Source organism: Pelodiscus sinensis, chromosome 11 (genome assembly GCF_049634645.1).
Source record: "Pelodiscus sinensis isolate JC-2024 chromosome 11, ASM4963464v1, whole genome shotgun sequence".
In the NCBI taxonomy this organism is placed as follows: Eukaryota; Metazoa; Chordata; order Testudines; family Trionychidae; genus Pelodiscus; species Pelodiscus sinensis.
Window position 1 is genome coordinate 18,592,729 of NC_134721.1, and position 25,782 is coordinate 18,618,510.

A 25,782-nucleotide genomic window follows, 5' to 3' on the forward strand; every position below is an offset into this window, starting at 1 on the left:
TAGTCATCTGTACATCTGAACTATAAACAAGAGCAAATGCATTTATGAACTTTGTCCTAGAGTGTCTCCTGAAGATTTCAGGATATGAAGGTGGGTGGGAGTGATGACCATTATATGGGAATTCAAGAAATGTTGTTTGTTCCACCAAAATGGAAATGAAACACAGAAGAGGAATGATAAGAATCCTGAGGATGGGAGTTTTTTCCTACAAATAAAACTTGCTTCCTTTTTTAGTAGCTGTGGAACTTTCATTCTTTCAGGTAAATGTAAGTTTTCCCTGAGTGACAGGAGCAGAGCTGCAAACCTGTCATAACTTGGTAACTTTGTTCTCCTAACAATTTTTTTTTTTTCCCCCTGGAAGCCTCTCTAATAGCTGGTGCTCCAATACAGGGGCTCTGGCAGAAAAGAGTGCTGAAGTCTCTGGCCTTGGTTGAATGACTCAATAGTTTCTCTCTCTCTCTCTCTCTCTCTCTCTCTCTCTCTCTCTCTCTGGGGATTTACTTAAGAATAGCTTCAAATAAACTGAAAGGAATGTTATTCACTCTTTAAGTTTCCCTAGGGATGTGGATACAGTGTACAGTTGTCTAGAAATCTAGATGGATCACAAGGGTCAATAATGGCTATAACAAACCAAAGGGAAAAACAGAAGTATTTACACTAGGCCTGCTAAATGCAATGAAGAAAGTGTTTGTCCATATACTAGGTATTCTAATTCTCCTGTACTCTTCCACATTGCATCTTGGGTGTAATCTTTTCCACTCCTCCTCCCCTCTCCCACACTGTTGGCATTGCTTTGACTTTTTCCCTCCCTCAACTCCAGTGAAGAAATATAGGGGCAGTCATCCTTGTTCCGATCATGCAGCAACATTACCAGTGTAACCCCGAAGGAGCTTATTTAGATTCCCGGGGCTTTGTCTGTGGCAGCTCAGGGAGAGGCACTCTGAGTTTGCCTTGACTCCCCTTCCCTACCAGGATCAGTCTGCCCTGCAACCCATAGGGAGTGAGATGCCCCTGCAGCGACCGAAACACTAACTTCTCAGGATTTGCTACTTTGGGTGCACTGAGCATGCGCACCTGAACTGAGCAAACTCAGTATGCCTCGTTGTAGCCGCTGCCCTCTCTCTGCCCTCACTGCCTCCTCAGATTTGCTTCCTCCTCTTTGGAGGTATACACCCCCTCCCAGGGAGTTCAGGAGGGGCCATTGTGGAGAGAGTCTGGAGCCAGCCAGAGCAAGGGGAGGACTGGCTGTGTGGGAGCTAGTAAGCCCCAGGCATGCATGCAGGGTTCCCTGTGAGAACTGGCCTCTAGGGACCTGAAGGTAGGATCCCTCAGCTGGGTTTTATTTCTCCACTGCTGATTCCCAGTTTGTGGAGTTTGCTGGGAGGCTTCCACAGCCAGGCTGAGTTGGCGTTCCAGCTCCCTGGATGAGAGGAGTCACCGCATGGTCAGCTCTGCTCTGTCTGCTGGTTTGGGGCTGCTGCCTGCTGTGTGTCTGAATGCTGGGCTAGGAGGTTATAGTTTGAATTTTGGTGCAGCTGTGTGGTCTGCACCTTGAGCCTTGCACCCCTTCGCGGTGAGGGGAAATTCTGGGATTGAAGCAGCCTGATTCCTTCCAGAAGACCAGCCCCTCTGCAGAGACTGAGTATCTCTGAACCTGAGGCTGATTCATGGAGTGTGAGTGCACCATTTTTTTTAGTTAGTAAGTCAGGGAATCTGTTTGGGGATTTTATTACCTGCTGCATATTAAACCTGTGGAGGGATTTACTGCCTTCTCCCATGTGAGTCCTTTGGGCTGTACTGGACCTAGTCAGCCCCACTACTAAACCACTGCAGAGAAGAATTTTGTGGTCAAGTCATCAAGGGCCCCAACAAAGTACACGTACCAACGGGACACTAATCTTACAGTTGCTGGGCACCAGTGAACCTAAAAATAGTGTTTTACCCTGTACACAAAGAACAAGTTAAAAATCACTTAGGAAAGTTAGATGTCAGCAAGTCACCAGGTCCTGATGAAATGCATCCCAGGATACTCAAGGAGCTGATAGAGGAGGTATCTGAGCCTTTAGCTATGATCTTTGAAAAATCATGGCAGACAGGGGAGATTCCAGAAGACTGGAAAAGGGCAAATATTGTGCCCATCTATAAAAAGGGGAATAAGAACAACCCAGGAAACTATAGACCGGTCAGTTTAACGTCTGTCCCAGGGAAGATAATGGAGCAGGTAATTAAGGAAATCATATGCAAACACTTGGAAGGTAATAAAGTGATAGGGAATAGCCAGCATGGGTTTGTGAAGAACAAGTCATGCCAAACTAATCTGATAGCTTTCTTTGATAAGATAACGAGCCTTGTGGATAAGGGAGAAGCGGTGGATGTCATATACCTAGACTTTAGTAAGGCATTTGATACGGTCTCGCATGATATTCTTATTGATAAACTAGGCAAATATAACTTAGATAGGGCCACGATAAGGTGGGTGCATAATTGGCTGGATAACCGTAGTCAGAGAGTGGTTATTAACGGTTCTAAATCCTGCTGGAAAGGGATAACAAGTGGAGTTCCTCAAGGGTCTGTTTTGGGACCCATACTGTTCAATATCTTCATCAATGATGTAGATATTGGGATAGAGAGTACGCTTATTAAGTTTGCAGATGATACCAAACTGGGTGGGGTTGCGACTTCTTTGGAGGATAGGGACATAATTCAGAATGACCTTAGCAAGTTAGAGAAATGGTCGGAGGTAAACAGGATGAGGTTTAATAGAGAGAAATGCAAAGTGCTCCACTTAGGAAGGAACAATCAGTTCCATACATACAAGATGGGAAGCGACTGTCTAGGAAGGAGCATGGCAGAAAGGGATCTAGGGGTCATAGTGGACCACAAGTTGAATATGAGTCAACAGTGTGATGCTGTTGCAAAAAAAGCAAATATGATTCTAGGTTGTATTAACAGGTGTGTTGTAAGCAAAACTCGTGAAGTCATTCTGCCGCTCTACTCTGCACTAGTTAGGCCTCAGCTGGAGTACTGTGTCCAGTTCTGGGCGCCACATTTCAAGAAAGATGTGGAGAAATTGGAAAGGGTACAGAGAAGAGCGACAAGAATGATTAAAGGTTTAGAGAACATGACCTATGAAGCCAGGCTTCATGAACTGGGCTTGTTTAGTTTGGAAAAAAGAAGATTAAGGGGGGACATGATAGCGGCTTTCAAATATCTAAAAGGGTGTCACAAGGAGGAAGGAGAAAATTTGTTCCTCTTGGTTTCTGAGGACAGGACAAGGAGTAATGGGCTTAAAGTGCAGCAGGGGAGGTTTAGATTGGACATTAGGAAAAAATTCCTAACTGTCAGGGTGGTCAAATATTGGAATAAATTGCCAACGGAGGTGGTGGAATCTCCCTCTCTGGAGATATTTAAGAACAGGTTAGATAGACATCTGTCAGGGATGGTGTAGACGGAGCTTGATCCTGCCTTGAGGGCAGGGGGCTGGACTCGATGACCTCTCGAGGTCCCTTCCAGTCCTATGATTCTATGATTCTATGATTGTTTAGGAAAGGATTAGGCAGTAACTTCATCTATATTCAGTGAATTCAAATCACCTCATTGGAAGTCAACTTCAGTGATATAGATTACCTTTTTAATTGGAGCCTGTGTTGAAAAATACCTTGAAGTGTTTACCTGGGTGCTACCCTATATGCAATAGGGTATTTGCACATTTCTGTTGAGATTAAATTTTTAATCTTTTTGCTTTGAGAATGCAGAGGCCTCCACTAGGTAAATGGAGATGAAAGGCTAGGATAAGCATTTCAATAGCTAAATATTTCTGGGTCCCTATAGGTAACGCTTTTAAAAGCACTCTAATTTAAGAGCAGATGTTTCCTTAATTCTTGTAGCATTATTCTGCCTGGTACATTTATATATGCTAGATGTGCCTGAATTTGAGAATAGATTTTTATTAAGCTAGGATGTGTGTCCTGGAAGACCAAAGGCACAGGATGGAGAGCTGAGTTCTGTTTAGCTCTATCGCTGATCTGCTTTATGAGCTTGTCAAGTCATAGGATTTTAGTCCAAAGGTACTGTTGTGATCATCTGACCTTCTGCTTAACACAGGCCACGGGATTTCCCTCACAATTCCTGCTTCAGGTTGAATAGCCTTGCTTGAACTAGAGGCTAGTGCTTATTTTTTTTTCAACAAAAATCCAGTGTTGATTTGTAAACTTCCAGTGATATTGAATCCCCCAAAGCTTTGAGAGCTGTTCTGTAGTATGTTTGTTTAAAAGTATACTTTGAAGCTAAACTGATTCAGACTAGACAGTTTTCAGCTACACTTTTTTAAAAATTCAAGTCTCTAATATAAAACTCCTGTTTCCCACTTAGACTTATATGGGTCATTTACTTTGATGCACTAAAAAAAAAAAAAAACCTCTTCCTTAATTCTGCTTGCCATAGATAAAAACATGAGGAGAAATGGTCCTTGCTTCGCTTTCAGTTTTCTCCAATGCTTAGTACCTAATGTCATTAAAAGCTATCAACTTCCCCTATTTTCCATGGGTTTTTGTCCATGTATGAAAACTCAAGTGAGGGGAGAGTGCTTTCTGAGAATCTTGCAGGTACACTCCTGTGCCTTTTTCCTTTCCCCCTTTGCCTAGTCATTAAGGTCTCCAGAAGAGGAAATGTGTCTTTACAGTGTCTCACAATCTTGGCCCTTATTTTGGTTGAAGCCTTTAGTCTAGGCTACTACTATAATGTGTAATGCAAATAATCCGATAGATCCTTCTGCACAGGCTTCCAGATAAAAACAAAGCTTTTATCAGTGAAAAGTGCTCTAACCATTTGGAAGGCTAGGGCACAAATAAGGTTATTTTGATTTTTTTTTTTTTCTTTCAAGGAGGGGGTTCTCAAGTTCTTTTGTATAGTGCTGGTCTGCTGTTAGTCATATTTCCTCAGAAATCTGGGACCAAACTGAGCCCTGTTTATAAGCAGGCCCCAGTACGTGGGTTGTACTTGCTTACACCAAAACTAAAACCGGACTCCAGTCTGAGCTGTATGTATTAAACCCTTAATATAAACTAGAAGAGAAGGAAGGTTACCATGTCTCATAACTCCAGTATATGAATAAGGCTGGGTCTGGGACAAAATACAGCAAATAGTGTGGGACAATTGGTAAAATATACCAGTTCAATGGTAGTTGTCATAAAGAAGGGTTCTGGGAGTACTGATGAGCAGGTCACTTCAGGGTGAATTGCTTCAAGACAAGGCTACTGACAGCCCAGCCCTGGGGGTTCTCCACTATAAAGCATGCCAAACTGGTCACAAATAGCTCTTTGTCACCACACTGACTAGCAAGAAGTCCTAACAAACAATTTCCTTAGACACTCCAGTTCTCCTGTGCCACCACCAGTATCACTCCTTGTACAGGTGAGAGGTAATGAGAACCAATCTCACCAAATCAAAACATGTTTGTCTGATCCAAAAGGACCAGATGCATTCCTAGGTCAACTTTATAACTCAGACCTTACCCAAAAAGCAAGCTGTTGGATTCAGATTTCAGCCAGTCCTTTGGAAAGTTTATTCATAAAGGGTTTGAGAGTGATCATTGTTTAAAGGGATCAAATTGCACACACCAGCTGCAAAGTTCTTGGTGCAGCCTTATAGCAGAGATGAAATAACTTGCTGTCTAAAGCCTCCGGAATACATCTGCTGTTGGGATGGGTCATCAGTTCTTTCAGTCATCAGCTCCCCTCTGGAGGATCTTTGCTATGTTGAGCTGGGTTGAAGACAAATGGAGGAATCCTCAGGGCCCTTTTTACAACAGTGGCCATGTGGAGGAACTCCCATTGTTCTTGCTTTGTAAAAATATGCCCCAAGATAGTTTGCCACAAGTCACCTGTTCATGTTCATGCATGACTCGGTCCCTTTGAGACAGCAGCCATTGCTCACCTATTGGGCAGAAGGTTCACAGAGGAGCTCATCAGATGTTGATTGGCATCACCCAAGGTACTTTAAACAAACAGGACTATGTAGCACTTCAAAGACTAACAAGATGGTTTATTAGGCGATGAGCTTTCGTGGGCCAGACTTGAAAGAGAATCCTCTGAACTGTCATTCATGCTTAATTTGACACTTTAAGACAGCTTCCCCAATTATCACCTCTAATATTAGCTTACAGACATTTACCTCCCCCCCCCCCCCCCACCCCCATCCACCTTCTGTTCTGAAATTTGACTTGTCCTTTTCATGTATGTTCCTTTTTTAAAAATTGTATCCTTTGGTGTATATATGGTTGGGCCAATTTTCTTCCACTACTTGATCTGAGGAAGTGGGTCTGGCTCACGAAAGCTCATCGCCTAATAAACCATCTTGTTAGTCTTTAAAGTGCTACATAGTCCTGTCTTTTGTTTCAGCTACACCAGACTAACACGGCTACATTTCTATCACCAAGGTACTTTGTCACTCCAAGTGAAATAGAAGTTCTTGACTAATTGTTCTTTTACAATAGGTTGGCGAAGCTTGTCTCTCAGCAGCAAACACTTGAAATACAGGTACATAGCCAATACTCATAACTTCAAGTACAAAAATGCATGCGTATGAACAGTATAAATGGAATCAGCAAACCATAATCTTTCTATAGACTCCTCACTTGGCCCACTTTTGCAAGATTTGGTGCACGCAACAGTTGTTGCAACAATGACTTGTCTGGTCATAGTCCAGTCCAATGACATCACAAAGTCATAACTGGATAGGCCTGTGATCAATGTTTCAGGCGTTGCTTTAAACTAGAAAATATGTACTATGTACATGTGTGAGGAGGGTTAAGGCTGACAAACTTGTTCTTGAAGTTTTGTTTAAAAAGTCGTTTGGTTTCCAAATGTGAATGCATATCTCATTAAATCGGTAAATGCCTATTTTCTGCATCCCTCTTCAGAGAATGAAGGGAAAGGGGGTGAAATGGCCTTCCCTGCCTCTTGAAAACAATTCCAAATGTTATCTTTAAAAAAAAAATCTGGGGGTGGGAGAGTTTGATCAAATTTAGATCACAAGCTGAGTCTAGACAAGAGTTTCCAGTTGATTAGAGCCATTGAAAGCTATTTGGAAGGAGAAAAGTAGTACCTGTTGCCAAGAGAAATGGCTCTTTTTTAATTTAAAAAAAAAAAAGCTAAACATCTGTCCAGGGTTCATATAATGCTATTCACTTTGTATTCTATGACCCTTTCAAACTGAATTTTGTGTGTGTGTTCAAATTAAATTGATCTCTGGCAAACAAATCTAACTAAACTGGGTTTCCAGGTTCTATGGCCACTACTTTCACAAACATCTCTGGGCCAAACCTGACCATATGTTTTAGAACAAGCCTGATGCTGTGATTCCTTTCATGTGGATGCCACCTGTCTCAGAATAGAGTGGTTAAACCTCTGTGGTCTGGCAACATCAATGGGCCAGCATGATTTTAGTTAATTGGATGTCTACTTCTCATGGTCACTAATCCCAAGCTTCCTGTGGTCCCACTAAAGGCTGTTTACAGATAACAGTCCTGGCTATCAGTACTCTGTGCCATTATTTAACTCTACTGTACCCCTAAATGTCTAAGAGCCCAGTAAGCAGTGGAAGTGTTAGTAATGCTGCTAGACAATATTGGCCTCTTGTGGTCCAAAAGATTCTCTGGTTCAGCACCCGTCAGGTCCCAAGGGTGCAGGACTAGACCTATTCAACCTGTATCTGTACAGACTGATACCAAACTGGAATGGCTAGTCAATCCCCCTCTAATTCTATGGATTATTTTGGCATGCATGGCTGTGAGGGAGAAAATTGCCAGAAGGAACTCAATATTTAAGCAAATGTTCGAGTTTGGCTGTTAATCTTGGCCAAGGCCCTTCAGTCCTGATTGTGTTAACCACTTCAGCAGTGCTCAGTACTGGAAGAGCTAAGGTGGTACAAAAAGATCAGTTAGTCAGACCTAGCTCTGCTTCCTGCTTCTACCACCGCCTCAGCCACAGTGCTCATCCTCCATGTCTTGATTTCCCCCTAACTGTGAAATGAGGATAATTTCTCCAATGGGTGCCAAAACTGCATCTGCACAAGGGTTAATCTGGGCCCAAGTTAGAGGTGTTTGTCTACGTAAGGGGCCTTCCCTTCTTTCACTTCCCAACCTGCACAAATGACTTGTCATGTTCTTCAAATTAAATGATTTCTGGTTGACAAATGCAATTCAACTGTGCTTCCAGGTTCTATGGCCACTACCTTCACAAAAGCAAATGAGTCACTAATCTCACTTTCACTCATGACTCTTGAACCGAGGCCTCCAAATAATACTTAGCCCATGCCTGCTACAGGGGGATCCCAGTCTATAACTGGGGCTCCTAGAGCTACAATAATGAAATGGGGGTGGGGGAAGAGGAGGATTGTTGGATATGGATAATGGGGCTCGAATTCTTAAGGAAATCTCAGTAGTGCTTGGAAGGACCTATAACTGGGAGAGACCAAAGCCCTGCCCTTGTTACTTTTTGCAGTTTTGCTTGCAAATTCTCCAATAGGTAGAGTGGAAGGGGAATATGTAGGACTCTTCCCTTCTCTATGACCAGCCAGCTCCTTGGTCTGAGGCAGGAAGTGTGGGGAATAGTCTGCATCATCCTAAATCAAGTCTCTCTCTTGGCTATGTTAATTACACACTGGAGTACAGCTGATTGACTTACTAGGGTTTATTGGCCTTCTCTTGTTCTTGGTTTTTTGTACAATCACAATATAGAATGTATTGTTTTTGTTTTTCCTATTTGTGCTTCTCTCAGGCAAATGCTTTTTTACCTCCATATTCCATGGCTAAAACAGGGCATGTTTGCAACTAGGACACTGTAGTGCATGTAGGAAAACAAACTTGACAGTGAATGTGTAGACTTGTCTTGCTTACAAATCAAACATTCAATCCACACTTTCTGTGTTATCCAGCTGTGACTGGAGATGTAAAATGAAACTTTTCTGAGTGTTTGCTTATATAAATACTTGGATTCAGCAAGTTCAAGTGCTTTGCTTTGCTTCCTTTTACTAGCTTATCAGGGGAGTTGACCAGGAATAAAGTTTGCCTTTTCAGTAATTTAGTCTAATGCTGGACTATTCAGTGTGACTTCAACCATGTTTTCCGTGACTGTACCATACATTTATGAATCCTTGTCTAATATTGCGTATTGGGTCTGTTTAACACAAGCAACAAATTCTTGATCTTCAAAGCTATTAGTCTAATTCTTTACACTATTGATAAGTCAAGTCAAGGCACGTCTAAAGATTCATCAATACTGAAAAGAGGCTACTGGGCCATCTCCATTGCTGAATGTGATGGCAATGGCAGGTTGAGGATGATCAGCACTCTGGTTTTGGTGCCTAAATATGAAATCAGATGCCTGGTGAGGCATCAGGTTTGAAAAGGTGCTGAACTGCATGTATCATTAGCATCTGTGGGGAAACACAAACATCTTATTGGCATGTCTGCCTTCATTGTAGGGAAGGAGCATATAATGCTCTGAGCAGTGTTAAAAATGTTCCTTTGTATGGCAAATGTTGGACACCAGCCTGGCATAGCGAAAGAATCAGGATGATCATGGGTATAGCCCTGAAACATTGAGAGTTCCCTCCACTCCTGTTGAACTCAGTCTGAGTCAGTTGTATCCAGCAACTTGCAGGATAATGCTTTACATCAGGAGGTCGGTCAGCTACTTCCCTGGGAGTACCTGGTGAGCACCTGAGTCTGATAGCTTCAACAGACACAACACCAAGCTCCTGATCAATGTGCTGTTTGACTTGATAGCAAAGTAGCTGAATTTTCCTGACAAGGCCATAACCCACCACCTCTGATGCACTGTCAGACATGACTGGATCCCACATCTGGTGCAGGGGGAAACTGTATGAGAGAGTGAAGTGATGGTGCCATGGCTCCCTACTGGCTCAGGAGGTAACTGGTTGCAGAGGGCAGGGAGAGGCTCAATGCAAGACTCAAGCCTGGTCAAAGGGGGTATGTCAGAGGCACAGTGCCCCTAGTGCCATAGAGCTGTTGTATTTCATGTTGCTCAGAAGTGGTGCATCAATGCACCACCAAGCCCTCAACATTAAATGTGTTAAAATCATGGTGACAATTTGTAATCAATAGACTTGTTCCTGCAATTGTCTATTTCACACGATGCCACTGTTTCTTGTGGCTATAACAGGATCTGTTGAACAACAGCACCTCAAGGTAAGCCCCTTCTAGTGTGCAATATATCACAGGCTGCATGATAACATCTCCTTGCACTAGTTTTGCTGTCTGCTGTTTCCAGCAGTACTTTTTGAGCCCTTATTAGAGCTTTAGATTGGATTTGTTCATACCCTAAGATCTTGACTAACAATAGGCTTTGAATCCATTTGGAGTGAAGTTTGGAAGGTACCTGGGTGTTTACTTGGACATTACCTCCAATAATGTTGGAGGAAGGGCTCTCTGAAGCGACTGTGGTGGCTATTGTCAGAATGTCTGTTCAGCCCTGGGAGGTCTCTGACTCTAGCCTGTTTCTGGGAGCCATACCCACGGTCTTATTCTTCCCCACTTGTCCCAAGGTGAGGAACCTGTTTTTTCCCGTAACCTGTCTCTTTGGTGTGCTGCATTATATAGACTTGAAGGTCTTAAAGATTTGAAGGAGAGTGAGCACATGCAATGACTTGGGGAAGTAGCTCTTGCACCCTTCCTTGCACATTTAGTGTTAGCTTTCCTTTTCACTAACCTCAATGGCAGTTTTGTTTCCAGGAGTCTTCCAGCCATGCTCCTGTCAATGCCTTACTCAAGTGCTTGCAGAGTTTAGTTGAACTCCTTTGGGCTCAATTATGACAGTCTTACTAAACTACAGATTCCATCCCTGGAGCAACAGAAAGATGGCTTGAACCATCATCATTCCTGTAGTGAGTGGAATATATAGAACTTAAAGGCTTCGTCTCCAGGCAGATTTATTCCTGGAGAATTTACCTTATCACCTAAACGCTCCCCTTCATCAACTACAATGTCAAACTAAAGAAGTAGTAATAGAGGGAAAACTATTGTCAGTCACTTCTCTATAGCCTAGCACTATAGAAAACTAAGGCAAAGTTTTGCCTTCAAAGGATAGTCAAACTTGCCTCTAATTGAAAAGGCCCAGATCTCTGCTGACACTGGGGAGGTGAATGGCTAACCAATTAACTGGTAGGGGCTAGTGCAGCACCTCACCCATTGCGGGCAGAATCTGCCTGCGTCCTGAGGGGCCTACTGCAGGCAAGGGCTGCTTTGGCCAGAGCGGCCCTTACCCGCAGTGGACTCCCCGCCCCCTCCTTAATTGGTTAACCCATTAAAACATAATTAACTAAACAGGATTGTACATCCCTAGCTGGTATAATGACTTCATTAGAGGTATGCTGATTTCTCTCTGTTCAGAATCTGGCCCATCATTGCTATTTCTCAAAGTGGTTTTTCTTGGATGGAAAAATACACTGAGCCCATTCTGCCTCTGACTTTATGAATCTAAATTTCCTTGGCACTGGATGCCTTTTTAAATACTAAAAAATAACAAGCAGTGAAGACAAGAACCCCCCCAAAAAAACTACTTAAATACGTTACATGTGGTAAGTTTGTGGACAGGCTAATCAGGCTGAATTTCTCTCTGGTCCGGAAACCTGTCTTCTGGAACTATTTTAGTTAGCCAGATGTTCACTTTTTATGGGTGTGACCAACTTTCCTGTCGTCCCATAGTATGTGGGGGTTTTTTAACCACCAGTCTTAGCTCTCAGTGTTCGGTGGTGGTGGTGTTTAGCTCTAATTTACCCCTAAATGTCCTCAGCCCAGTAAGCAGTGAAGATGTTGATAATGCTGCTAGATAATATTGACTTCCATGGTCTGGAAAATTCTCCAGTTCAGAACCGGTCAGGTCCTGAGGGTGCTGGACTTGAGGGTCAAGCTACACCTTATTTTTAAAGGGTTATGCATTTAAATGTACCTCGTCTTTCACAGCTGCTATGTGTAAGCATGTTTGTACATAAGGAGAGTCAGAATCTGATACCAAGTTCACAAGCACTTGTTACATTTGCTTGCTGCTAGTCCCTGCAAGGTTTCGTTTACGTGGGGAGTTTTGTTTGTAATCCAGACCCTTAAACATACATAAAGAAGCTGTCAGCCGACGGTCAGGGCAGTGTGTGTGTGTGTGTGTGTGTGTGTTACACCCAAGTCTTCAACTGCTGAGACACAAAGTCTCGTTGCAGTGGGCAGCCTAGGAGGCTGGAGGGTGCCCCGAAAAATAGTTTAACGTCTGACTTTACTGCTAGGACCGGGGTCCCGTCGCAGAGGGCAGCCAACAGGCTCTCAGACGCCCTGAGTTTATAGGAAGAGCTTATTACACCTTAGATTTCAGCTGCTAGAATTTGTAAATCCTTTGCAGCGGGCAGCCTTGGGGAAAGACTGAAAGGTGCCCCAGTGGATTGTGCCACCTGGGTGTGACACAAATCCAAACGCCCAAGCTCTCCCTATATCTGTCCCTAATGACTGGCTGAAGTTCTTTTAAATTGTTCTTGGTTCTATTACAGCAACTGAAGGAGTCAGGTTAAAACTTAAACAGTTACAGGTTTATTTGAGGAAGCTTATAAATCATATGGTTGCAATGGCTATTCTATTTCTTAACTACTAGCAAAATATAGATCTTAAAAATGGTTACAAAGAAGATAAAGATAGAAAAATAGAAATAATGGTATCAAGTAACAGCTTACTCTTTCTTTGTGTACACTTAAGACAGAGGACCACATCCAGGTACAATTTTTACCCCCTTCTGTGCCTCTCGACTCCAGCATGTCAGGCCAGGGCTGGTCCCTCAATTCCTAGGAAAGATGAAAATACGAGGTGGGCGTCCCCATAGAACCTCGGGAGGCCAAACACCTAACCCGACCAGCAGGTAGAGGGTAGAATGACACTCAAAAGAGTGTGCTGCTGTACCACCTTTATACTCATGGGATCACGTATTTCTTTATCTGTCATGCCAAATGGGGCTAGTCTGTCTTTTGTGAGACTAGTTCTTACAAGGGAGTTGTAAACTTAATTTACACTTGTGAGAACTAAATTGGAATTACTGGGGATTCTTTTCTCAGTGGGAAATTCCTCTCCCAGGGACTGTGTGTTCGTATCAACATGGGTGCCAGCCGGGCACACTCGCATATCCTGATCTTGCATCAAAGCTTAATGGCTATGCTGATTACCTTTATTTTTTTTATATACACAGGCAGTCCCCGGGTTACATGGATCCGACTTACATCGGATCCCTACTTACAAATGGGGTGAGGCAACCCCGCACTAGCTGCTTCCCCCCAGCAGACCAGGGAGACGCGAAGCTAGCGCCTCCCCCCCCCACCCCCCCCAAGCAGACCAGGGAGACGCAGAGCGGCTTTTCTCAGCAGACACCTCAGCTTGAGAATAAAGGACTGAGGGAAGTGAGGCGTGGGAGAATAAAACTGAGCTCTGGAGAAATGTTTGGCTAGAGTTTCCCCTACAATATGTACCAGTTCCGACTTACATACAAATTCAACTTAAGAACAAACCCACAGTCCCTATCTTGTACGTAACCCGGGGACTGCCTGTATATATTAAGGTAATCTTTCTCTTTCTCTCCACATATCTGTTTTTTCAGCTTCTCAGGATCAGATGAGCCAGCATAGACTCTGCTGATTTTACTGCTCTTTCTCTGCCCTGTATACAGACATCTCAGAGGGCAAGCAAGATTGTTTGAGATGGGGGGGGGGGCTGTCTGGCTACAGAAGCAGACTAAGAAGCTCCACTTCTTTGGCAGAAAGTGCTGCTGCTGATGCAACTCCTAACACAAACACAGGCTCTCGTGATGGCCAGCCCCTTTACAGGGGTGCAAATGAAGAGTGGCTAAAATCTCCCATTCTGGGAAGAAATGAACACCCATGCAGTCCTTGTGAAGGAGCTTCCATATTCAATCACTGACCATTCAAACTGAGATGGGGAAGAGGTTGGCTGTGTAGAGGAAAACACGCACTCAGCTGAAGTAGTGCTGTAGAACCATACTCTGCCCCTGAGTTTGGAAACTTTTGAGGTGTGTTAGGCTTCCCTAATGTGTGATGTCTCCTGATGCTCTAAAGGGGATAGTGCCACTGCACAGGATTGTGCCTGCACGGTAACTTTGGTTTCTGTGCTAAGTGGCTACTGAAGGCCTCTGCAGCTCATTGGTTGACCTGATCTCCCTTTCCAGTCATGGTGCTAGAAGCAAACACTGTCAAATGATACTGTAAAGTGTCTTTTGTCTGCTCAGTCCTGCACAGTAGCCTCCTGACACTATTTTTTTTCTCCTTCCCCATTCTGCTTTAGGCCTAAATTTTACACCAGGGTGGCCTTGTGCTGGTTCATGTGCCTAGTACCGTGACTAGCAGTGCTGGCCTACTGTCAAAAGTTATGAAACTAAAGTACCCTAGGAAAGTTTAGCAGCATGTTGCTGCTTATCTCTGAGGCATGGAATTAGCTCTGGCAATTAAACAAGTGGGGAAGGGGAGCCACAGGAGGCATTTTCCACTGTTTGACTGATAACTTGTTTCTACGTTTGTCTAAGAATAATGACTTTGTTTTCTGTAAGGAAATGAACCATCTGTTTTACATCTCTAAATCAAAGCAAATGGGTCATGTGGAAAGGCTGAACTGCTTAATCCAAGAAGTGCACTGCTAGTTTATATTGACAGCTCAAGATAAGAGTTCGTTAAATCTCCAATACACTCAATCTGATCTGTTATCTATTCAGCTGGATCAAATATGTGTAATCTCATGCACGATAGGGGAGTTCAGAGATTCCATTGCAAAGGAGGATGGTTGGCAAAGTGGCTGTGTTGCCTAGAAAGCAAGTGAGAAGTCGAAACCTATTTAATCTCATTTATCCTGATAAGTTAACAAAGGCAGGCAAAAATCTTGTATATGAGGAATTGATTGACAAACAGGTCCACTGTGCAGCCTCGCCTATTGTCAGAAAATGCACACTAAGAGTACTGCTGAATGGTTAATCTGAGTGCAAACCCAGGTGTAATCTGTAACCCCCCTTCAGCCAATCTCTGGAGTCTCCAGAACACTGTAGCCTTAACCTTGCACACCCCTGCATCTTTATGCCCCTCTAAAGTAAAAGGGGCAGGTCAGCTGTAAGGGTCTCCATCTTTGACCAACTCTTATGTAAATCAAGTCTCTTTCACCATAAAATAGTGCAGAAAAGGGGTGACAAACTATAATAGGCTTTAACAAAGGGATAATATGGAGCTGGTAAGGTGCATAAAGTCAACTAAGTCCTTTTTCTAAATTGATATTCCATAAAGCATCTATATCCCAGATTCAAATCACCTAAAGGCAACAGTGACTGACTTCTAATAAGCTTTGGATTAGGCCCCCAACGCAGTATTTATATGGAGATACACCTACTGTCCCATCCACACTCAGAACAAAACTCAAGTGAAATACCCGTTTCAATCTCAAATGTATCTGAGAACTTCTAATCTCTCTTGCTCTCAATCAATCCAATATCTTTTAAGGGTACTTGTATTTTAGATCTTTAACTGGCTGACAGGAAAGCAACCAAGTGAGGTCCCTCCCACCAATGTTCTCCCCTACATTATTTTCTGTGGTCTGCGTATTGTAACTCTTCCAAATGGATTTTATTTTATCCTAAAACTCTAGTTGTAAGCCTTACCTATAAGGACTGAGGATTTTAATGGGTTTTTTGTATTTTAATGCACTGTTCTAAAACAGATAATGTTCTCACTTGCTTTCAAAAAAGTTCTTGGGCAGGGATGGCTTTTGAAGTGGGGGTGAAGGGAAGGGGAAGAGAAGCAGCAGTGACCACTTCCAGATATACGGTGTAAATTCTCAGGACTGAGGACATGTCTACACTAGGGAATTGTCAAAATAACTAAATTTGAAAACTCCCAAAATAACAGAATTGAAATAGTGTCCACATTACAGGAAGCCTTGAAATTAGTCTGAGACCAGTTCTGTTAATGTGGCCATGCTATCTTGAGTTAGAGCTCCCAGAAGCACTGGAGAGTAATTACTTTGACTTCAGGGAGTTGTTAGTTCAAAATAGTAGCAGAGCATCCACACCACTGTTGTTTCAAAATAAGTGGTGTTCCTTGTGGAAAGCAGGAGTTACTATTTCAAAGTAACCAGCTCCTTAGTTTGAAATAACAGGCTTGATAGTGTGGACACTCCTCTTGTTTCAAAATAACTCCCTAGTATAGATCAGGGCTTGAGGGTTGTTGCTCTTCAAAGATTTGTAGCAATTTTTTCCCCTTACTGTGGTGGATGATGAGTTATGATGCCTAGACTTAGTCTCAGATCAGCTGTGTTCTTTGTTTGTAGCCAGTTTGCTTCATTTATACAGCAGTGATGTTTTTATCCAGTTAACGTGCCTTCAGGATGTGAACAAGACAGCAAGCTTGTATCTGGGACCATATCTGGTGAGGCAAGTCAGGCAAGAGCATTTGTAAGAATGCCAAGTCTTAAAGTAGAGGCCAGACCAAAACCATTGCTTTAAACATCTGACCTTCAGTGTGTTAGAATTCTAGAACTAGATTGAATCTGAACTTGGCAGCCTAGACCCATACAAGGGCCAAAGATGATTACTTAAATCCTTTAAAACATCATTTATAACACTTGGTCTAAAAGCAGAACCAATTCCAACTAAATCATCCCAGCCAAGGCTTTGTCAAGATGGGACTTAAACTCTAGGGATGGAGATTCCACCACTGCCCTAGGTAACCCATTCCAATGCTTCACCACCCTCCTAGTGAAACAGGTTTTCCTAATATCTAGCCTAGGTCTCCCCCACTGCAACTTGAAACCATTGCTCCTTGTTCTGTCACCACTGAGAACAGCTTCTCTCATCCTCTTCTCCCTCTCCTTAATTTTTTTTTTAAGTTGCTCAAGGATAAATACTCTTCAGTGCAGACTCTAACGCCTAATTACAGGTAGTACTAATGATAACTGGGACTTTATTATAAAAGAGTTCTAAAATCTCTAGATCTTATTCCTCCTGTGTTGAGGCAACTCCTAAAAACTGGAGCTTTGCGTATCTGCTTCATATACTTTGGTATCCACATCAGTGATTGTAAATATGGATATCCATGGCTCACTCTTATGGCTTCAGGAACAAACTTTTTCTGTGCAGGGCGCTGCTAAAGTCCACAAATTCTTGAACAACTTTGGGAATTTATATGTAGCCTTTTATTAATGGAAATAAAGAAAAATCTTTGGTCTACTTAAACTGCTCTTAAAATTCTACAGCTTTGAAGCTGACAGGCTACAGTGTGGCCTTCTTGAGGATATGCTTATGCAGATGAAGTGGGGTGTGGCATATAGCTGTGCTTCATTTGCATAATTAGCTGTGTTTGCGCAAAAAGGAGCTGTGTATAAAAGAGGAAGAACAGCTCTTGCCTAAGGGGTTTTTGTGCAAAAAGGAGCTGTCTATACAGCTCCTTTTTTGGGCAAAAGCCTCTTGTGCAAAAGCGACTGCTAATTAATTATGCAAACAAAGCACAGCAATATTCCATGCCGCACTTCATTTGCATAAGCTTTTCTGCAAGAAGGCTACAGTGTAGCCGTAGCTATAGTGGGTCTCTCGAAAGCTAGTATTCAAACTAGTGCCCTGGGTGGAAGCGCAATTTGTATCAATCTGCATCTGCAAAAAATGTTCCCTGGATATCCATATCCATGAATGCTGATACTCCTGGACATAAAGCGGATAGCCACAAATTGTTTAGGATTCTAAAGATCAAATGTGTATCCACATCCGTGTCTGTGAAAATGAGCAACAGCTATCCATATCCACACTTGTGTATTTGCAGGGCTCTCCCTGTCAGTCTTGTCACCAAGAGGAAGTGATCTGAGGAAGTGGGTCTGGCCCACGAAAGCTCATCATCTAATAAACCATCTTGTTAGTCTTTAAAGTGCTACATTGTCCTGCATCTTGTCACCAAGGCATGCAAAGACATTCACACCATAAAGGGAGTATGGTGTGGGATCAGTGACTGAGAGGAGGTTCAATACCCATTATGTAAATTTCCTGCATCTGAATATAGTTGATCTGTCCAAACTGAGTAAATAGTAACAAGATGTCAAAGACAAGTAAAACTCACTATCTGCAACATTCCATCTTGGGAGAGACCATTCTCCAGAAGCAATCTATGGACTGCTGTATGTGCCACAGCAGTTACATGATGTGCAAAGCTTTGGCTGTTGCATGGATGAGCAGGGATGGGGGATACTCCCCAGATGGTTTCTTTGCAAGTTAATGGAAGGTGCATGAGACTACCAGAGATGAGTGCTACATTCAGTTCTTCTGTTTAATGTCCCTGCCCTTTCCAACCATTGACTCAGAAGTTTCATAGCAGGAATGGAGGGGAAATATAGTTCAGTTTCTTCTGCATCAGTTTCAGTAGTTCTAAGATTTGGAAGGGAGGGGTTAAGCCCAAATTATTTGGCAGTGAAAATATATATTGTGTTAGGGAAGGCAGCTAGTACTGCCTATTAAGATTGTTCAACACTATATGTAATAAGACCCTGTTCTGAGTGGCTTTAAACATTTGGGCTCGATTTTTCCTTATGTTCTGTCTTGGACAAATTTGCCTCTTAGATCAAAGCAGTTCAGTGGCTTCCAAGAATACAACTAGGAAAGGAAAGATGATGGAGTTTTGTCTTTAGGTTTTTATTTTTAAATTTGTCCATTTCTATGAAAAGCTGAATTATGTTCTGGAGAAGAGACTTTAAATTTGGCAAGGTGAGGCTTTTGTTTCAGATATGGGATTCTCCCATTCCCATGAAAACCTGCCTTAACATTCCCAAGTTATGCCTGTGGGCGGAGGGGATTACAACTTGTACAAGGCCCAGTGGAGACTTAATAGATCCTTTATCTTCCCTGAAGATTCTTTGCACAATAGGGATGCTGCAGCGTGGGGTGGAACAGGGCTTCCTCTGCAGGTGCCCAGGCCAGAATTGCAATTGAACTGAGCAGGGAGCCTGTCTCCTGTGATCTCTCTGAGGCTGTGTGCAGGGGAGACCGCTTCATCTTTGCAGCCTTTGTGCTCTTTTAATGGCTTGCGTATTTGTGTATAAATGGATCCTGAAGTAGTTTTAACAATTTAGAAGGGAATAATGGATGTTGAGCTACCAATGGGAGCTGTCTCTTTAAGAACAAAGGATATTGTTAATATGGAGAGCCATGTGTGATGCTTTGTCTGTCTGGAAGAAGAAAAACCCAGTCTGCCTAAACTCCAGAAAGGTCAGAACTTGATTTAGTACGCCTCTCTCCAGAAAGCCAGACAGCACTGGCACTTACAAGAGACTTGATATGTTGGGGTATTTCTAATGAGGCATTAACACAAGTGAAAGTCACTACCAGTTGAACCTCTCAAAGCTGGGGCTGTGCTGGACCATGGATGGTGCTGGACCAAAAAGTGCCAGAGGTGAAGCACAGGAGGCAGCTGCGAGTCCTGCAGGGGAGGGAGTAGTCAGAGCCAGTGGTGGCTGGGCAGGGCTGGGGATCACCATCCTCCCACCTCCCCTTTGGATGGCCAGGTGTGGCTGCCGGTGGCTAGGCAGAGAGCCCCAGCCTTGGGATCCCTAGAGCTCGGAGAGGAGTTCGGAAGCAGGGCCAGGAGGGGAGCATTGACTTTCCCTGGTCTAACCAGCTCCCTGCTTTAGGACTGCTCAGGTCCTGAGGGTGCCAGACCAGGGAAGTCGAACCTGTAATCTAAATCCTATGTTGCTCACAGAGGCTAAATATGACTACCTTCCAAAGGATGCTTAGATCTTTTATGAGATTAACTTAAACCCAGTTCCCATGTCACAACCTCCCTCTACTGCAAAGCATGGCAGCATGAGCTTTTTGGGATAGAGGCCAATCCTATGGCAGTGGGTCCCTGATCTCCATTGTGTCCTCGAGTGGAAAATCCCACGAAGCCCAAATTCTTTACTCTAAACTTAATGAGTTGGCAACATCGGAATTCTCACATGGAGTGAGGGAAGACTACAAAGTCTAAGAGTAAATCATATTTTGATCAGTCTTGATTATAACTTTTTTTTAATTGGGAGTCTGGGGTAGGGCTTGACTTGACTTTTTTCAAATCCTATTAGTTGGCAAAATTTTGTGTGGGGAGGGGGGGATAACTTGAATTCTCTCAGTCTGAGTCTTTAGCCCAATTAAGGTCTAGCGATAACGACAGGCTGAAATTCAGGATGCCACAATCACTTCTCCATAGTGGGTTTTTCCCCTTGAAACTTACTTCAGTCTTGGTTCTTGTCAGACATTTCACATTCTCTAAATTCAGAAAGTCGCATCTAATCTGCCGTGTGTACACGTTATAAACGTAGTCTGCCATCTATCTTGAATGAATAGCATAAAGTGTAATCAGATATTTTTTTTTCTCTTCCTCACTTGGGCATTTATCTTCCTCACTTGGGCATTTATCTATTTCCCCACCATGTTTCCCCTTCTCCATGGAAACCATCTGCAAACATAACATGACAGATGGAGACGTGCCATACTCTCAAATACATTTGAGTCTCTGTAGGGTGAACAAGGAAGCCCGCTCCCAGCTATCTGAATAGCATGGGAGCCATGGATTTTGTTCAGGTAATTTGAGGACAGAAGCCACTCTGCAGCAAGGTGGCCTCCCCTGTGCCTCAAGGCTTGTCACTGTCCTTCCTTGCATCCTGTGTGGGGGTCTCTGCTCTGTTATCCAAATATCCTTATCTAAATTGCTTTGTACCCTCTGTGCCTTGTGCTGAAGGGCATGTTTACACTGCAGTTAGACACCCCTGGCTGCTCTCTGCAAACTGACTCGTGGCTGGATTGTTAAATTGTGGTGTGGAGTTTGGGTTGCAGCTGGAACTGAAATTATGGGGTACTCTTGCTTCATAGGGTCCTAGAGTTCAGGTTGAGCCTGAATAGCTACACTGCAATTAAACAACTCCAGGACTTGGGGTTTGCAAATCATTACTGGGCATAGGCCAGTTATGGGTTTAATTGCAGTGTATACATACCCATCAGGGATAAAGAAGGGATTCTGCTAATGTAGAGGTTGGGGATAAGGGTTTGGATACACTGTTTATCAATAAAATGTTAACTGTAGTATGTTACCCCAATGTATATAAGGATCTGCCAAATTCATGGTCCTTTTTGGGTCTATTTCATGTCATAGGACTTTGAAAATTGTACAATTTTCATTTATTTTCTTAAATTTTAGTGTTGTGATTGCAGATGTCCTGACCCAAAAAGGAGGCTTTTTGGAGGGGGTTGCAAGGTGAACTAAGATAAATTGGTATAAACTAATTCAGAATAAAGCATTCTGATTCTGGAATAAGTGTCTACATATGCAGATAATCAGGAATAGCTTCCCAGGGAAACCCTTAAACTTGCATGACCTGAGAATAGTCCCATAAAGTAATGACCCTTAGCTCCTATTCATCTCTCTTGCTTTGAGAGGATGTTCTGCCTGACTATAATACCAAATGAAAGGCAAGCTGTTGTAACTTCAATACATTAAAAGCCACCGATTTAGACTTGTAGGAGGAGCATGGTGAAGAGTGTGTGGTTTCTTCTTTGCAGTTTCTCTGAACAACTACAATGGTGCAGCCTCTACATGGTGGGGTGAGGAGGCAGCAAATGGAGGGGGAGAGCCCCCCATGAGGTGCTGGGGGGGGGGGGATTTCCCTTAAAATCTGGTCTCTGTTTAAGTGGGCAGTCTAGCTTTTTAACGGCTGATCATTGATTCGTGGGTTTTTTAAATTGTGCTGGTATCTCTGTGTCCTTATAAATTTCCCACCTATGTGTTAATTGTGCATATGTAAATAATGCCTCTCACTCAGTCCCTTCTTCCTGGCAGTTTCTCTCATGGCAAAAGCCAAAACAAAAGACAGAACTAACAAGATAAGATGGCTTATTGGGTGATGAGCTTTCATGGGCCAGACCCACTTCCTCAGATCAAATTGTGGAAGAAAATAGGCATGACCATATATACCAAAGGGATACAATCAAAAAAGTGAATGCATATAAAAAGGACAAATCAAATTTCAGAACCGAGGGAGGAGGGGGGGGGGGGGCAGAAAGGAGGTAAATGTCTGTGAGCTAATGATATTAGAGGTGATAATTGGTGAAGCTATCTTTGTAATAGGTAAGGTAATTATGCGGGGGGGGAGTCTTAACAGATGCTAAAGTGTCAAATTTAAGCATGAATGACAGTTCAGCGGTTTCTCTTTCAAGTCTGGTGTGAAAACGTCTTTGAAGCAGTATGCGGGTAATAAGTCATTGAGACAATACCTTTTTTTTATATTTTTGATAATGTCTATCTGTGTTGTGTGCAGAATAGTGATAGAAATGTAGCCGTGTTAGTCTGGGGTAGTTGAAGCAAAATGCAGGACAATGTAGCACTTTAAAGACTAACAAGATGGTTTATTAGATGATGAGCTTTCGTGGGCCAGACCCACTTCCTCAGATCAATGTTGTGTGCATTGATTCTTTGAAGCATCTGAGACATTTATCCAATGTACATACACTGTCGGCACGTGGGTGGGTGGGTGTGTGTTTTTTTTAAATATATAAACTTAAGCTTCAGAGGTAGCTGAGTTAGTCCGTAACTGGAAAAACTTAAACAAGCAATAGTCTAGCAGCATCTTAAAGACTAACAACATGTACATGGTATAGCTTTCATGGGCACAACCCACTTAGTCAAATGATGGGAGTATTAGAAGTCCAGATCCAAAAATAGATAGAGGAAGGCAGAGGAGGGGAATTGTGAATTGGATTGTTCAAGTTACAAGACGCTGATAAGTATCAAACTTTATTTACAAGTTTGATAACGTTCCAACCCTTCTCTTTGTATTTGCAGCCCATGAAACTCAGATTCATAGACTCAAAAGCCAGAAAGGAGCACTGTGATCATCTAATCTGAGCTCTTGAGTAGCACAGTTCATAGAACTGCCCCTAATTATTCCTACAGCAGGTGTCTTGCAAAACCTATCCAATCTCCCCTTTTTAAAATTCAGTGATGGAGACTCCACCATGACCCTTGGCAAACTGTTCCAGTGGTTAATTACCTTTTTTAAAAGAGGTCGTCTTTCTAGTCTGACTGTCAAGATCAACTCCACCATTAGCTCACACTACGCCTTTCTCTGCTAGATTGAAGAGGCCCCCCCCCTTAGATTAATATAAAAACACTGAAGAGTTCAGTCATTCTTACTCAATAGTCTGGAGTTGGTATGTATACAATGTACATACCAAGTTGTTGTAAGTTTGAGACTTAGTTCATTGATCACCTCTCAGCAAGACACCATAGGAGATCATTTCTTCTCACATTAATAGATGCATCTCAAGCAACCTCCTAAATGGAAAATATAAGTGGTAATTCAATATCCTGAGCTAAAATTAAATATAAAACATACTCCTAACCACAGTCTCAAAACATCTGTTTAGATTGTGGCTAAAATGCAGCGCATGTCTATTAAATGAATGGGCTAGAAGGAAAGGGGTCTGAAATTTAGCTTTGATAAGAAGTTTCCAATTGTACTGATTGGTGGGACTAACTTATTAGCCCCTAGAGGTTTTATTTCAGTGGTTTTATAATGGATGGTAGAATTATTGGGAGCTAGCACCCTGATAGTCCATCAGCGTTCTCCTTCCCTTTTCATCTACATTCAAAGCCAGAACATTTTCAGCTGTCTTGCTGAACTGTGTGTAGTCAGTTACCCAATGATTTATTGATGTGGATCCCTCAAACCACAAAAGGCATAGTTGTAAAGGAGTCAACATGCTTAAGAAGCAACACACAATGAAAGGACTCGGGGCCAAGATATATATATATACACACACACTCAAAACTTTTTTCTCTTCCAGATGTCTGTAAGCCAGCAGCAATCAGGAAGAGGTGTGCCTTGCCTAAGATGCCGAGGGATGTGTACAGGCTTTGAGCCACATTCTTGGAGGTAATTTATCTTCTGCTGGAGGGTTCTCCTATAAATGTCTCCCTTGTGGGTTTTCCCTATAATCGAACTTCACTGGCTCTCAGCATAAGTGCAAACTGATAAATGATTATGTTGGAGGAGAAATGGAACTGCAGTCTGTGCATACTCAGAGCTGGGGAAGACAGTGGTGGGGGGGGGGGGGTAGATCGTGTGCAAAGGCCTTCTGGTCTTATGATACATTGACACTGTAGCCTTAGCTCATGCACCTACATATGACTTTTGTGGTAACCCTTCAGCGTGTGCCTCTTCTTTGCTTTGAACCTGTGTTAGCATGTACATCTGGGGTTATGGGTTAAAGCTGTGTGGTTTCAAGCTCAGACGGGAACCTGCCCACTTTGCAGTGAAGATAGACAAGATCACTTGAGTGTTCATCCTCCAAGTCTTCCTGAGACACAGGTATGATCCTCCACAATTGACACAACTGACTAGAGAAGAATCCTTTGAGTATCTAAGCATAAAGAACCATGGAAAATTCCCCCAGACACACGTGTGTAAGAACAAAAACAGTGAGGACACCATGATAAGGTCTTGTGCTTTGAAAGTCTACTTCTGTATAAGCAAACCCAAGTGCTCAGACTTGGGTGCCAATCAGCCAGGTTAACTGCACAGTGTAGAGGTAACCCTTGACCTGTTCTCCTCTTCTCTTCTCTCCCTCTTTCTGGTTAGCTGATCTTCTCCTCCAACCCCATCCAAAAATTAAAGAAATAAATAAAAATTGCGGACTTAACATGATACTTGGAGACTGATGTCCTGTTCACCCTACCAGCAAGGTGTATGTCATCCTCCTCCACCTTTTAGGTTGGTCGGTCTGTCTTTCTCTCTTCTTCTCTTCTTCCCCCCCCTCCCCCCCCCCCCCCCCCCCCCGGTCTGGGCGGGACTGTCTCTCACCCAAATTGTCCTAGTGCCCACTGTACTAAGATTGGAGAATTATTATAACACTAGTATTAATAGGCTCATTATGGGTTCTAGGGGAAGCCCCCATATTTGCGAACTGCCTCCAAGGTGTGTTGGTGGCATAGTGGAGAGGGAAAGGGATTTTTAGCAAAAAATTGCTTCACTAGAACCCTCTCCAGAAGTAGGGATTGGCTTTTAGCGAATGAAGAATGACCCAGAAGATACAAACTAGCAGATAATATCCCTTCTATTCTGGCATCCTATAGAACTCTGTAGTTCTAGGATCAAGGCAGGGGGAAAACCAAGCTTAAAACCATCCTCCTCTTGTCCTTTCTTAGACCAGAATCAATACTACCAGTAAGAGGGTCTGAAACATAAGCCAAATGATATAAACACTTCACAGTTAAATACTGCTAGACTTCCCCTTCGTTTGCTTCTCTGGGTTCTTCAACTCTTGGAAGTTCTCAGGCATAGTAGCTAGGCTTATAATGTCAAGTGTTTATCCCTGTGTGCTTACAATTTATAATAGTTAGTGTGTTCCTCAAACACCAGTCTGGTATGTTGTGTTCATGACATTTGCTCCAACTTTGCTTTGTGCCACTCAACCATTCTCAGAAGGGTGCTGAAGTGACCACAGGATAACAATCATGTCCTTTTTTCCCCCCAAATCCTCCTAAATCTGCCACAGTGCAGCTAATGAAAGTAACAATTGAAAGGATACAAATTCAGAATTAAAAAAATATATATTCAGGAGTGGACTTGTCTCTCTAGCCAGACTTTGTGCAAACTATCAGTGGCCAGTCTCCCTGCAGCTGCCCAGGAGAGATTCAGGTGCTGCCCAGATGATTGGCAGAGTGCTTACAGCT

The 25,782-nt window shown here is 42.9% G+C and overlaps 1 protein-coding gene across 2 annotated transcripts in view; it reads left to right on the forward strand.

The window, feature by feature from the left end:
* The window catches only part of LMCD1 (LIM and cysteine rich domains 1), a 77,125-nt gene that overhangs the window by 19,237 nt on the left and 32,106 nt on the right, over positions 1-25,782 (forward strand). For both annotated transcript variants that reach the window (XM_075938707.1, XM_006132806.4), the window contains exon 2: positions 23,895-23,983. In XM_075938707.1, coding sequence (XP_075794822.1) covers positions 23,895-23,983 — 89 coding nt within the window. The remainder of the gene's footprint in view (positions 1-23,894; positions 23,984-25,782) is intronic.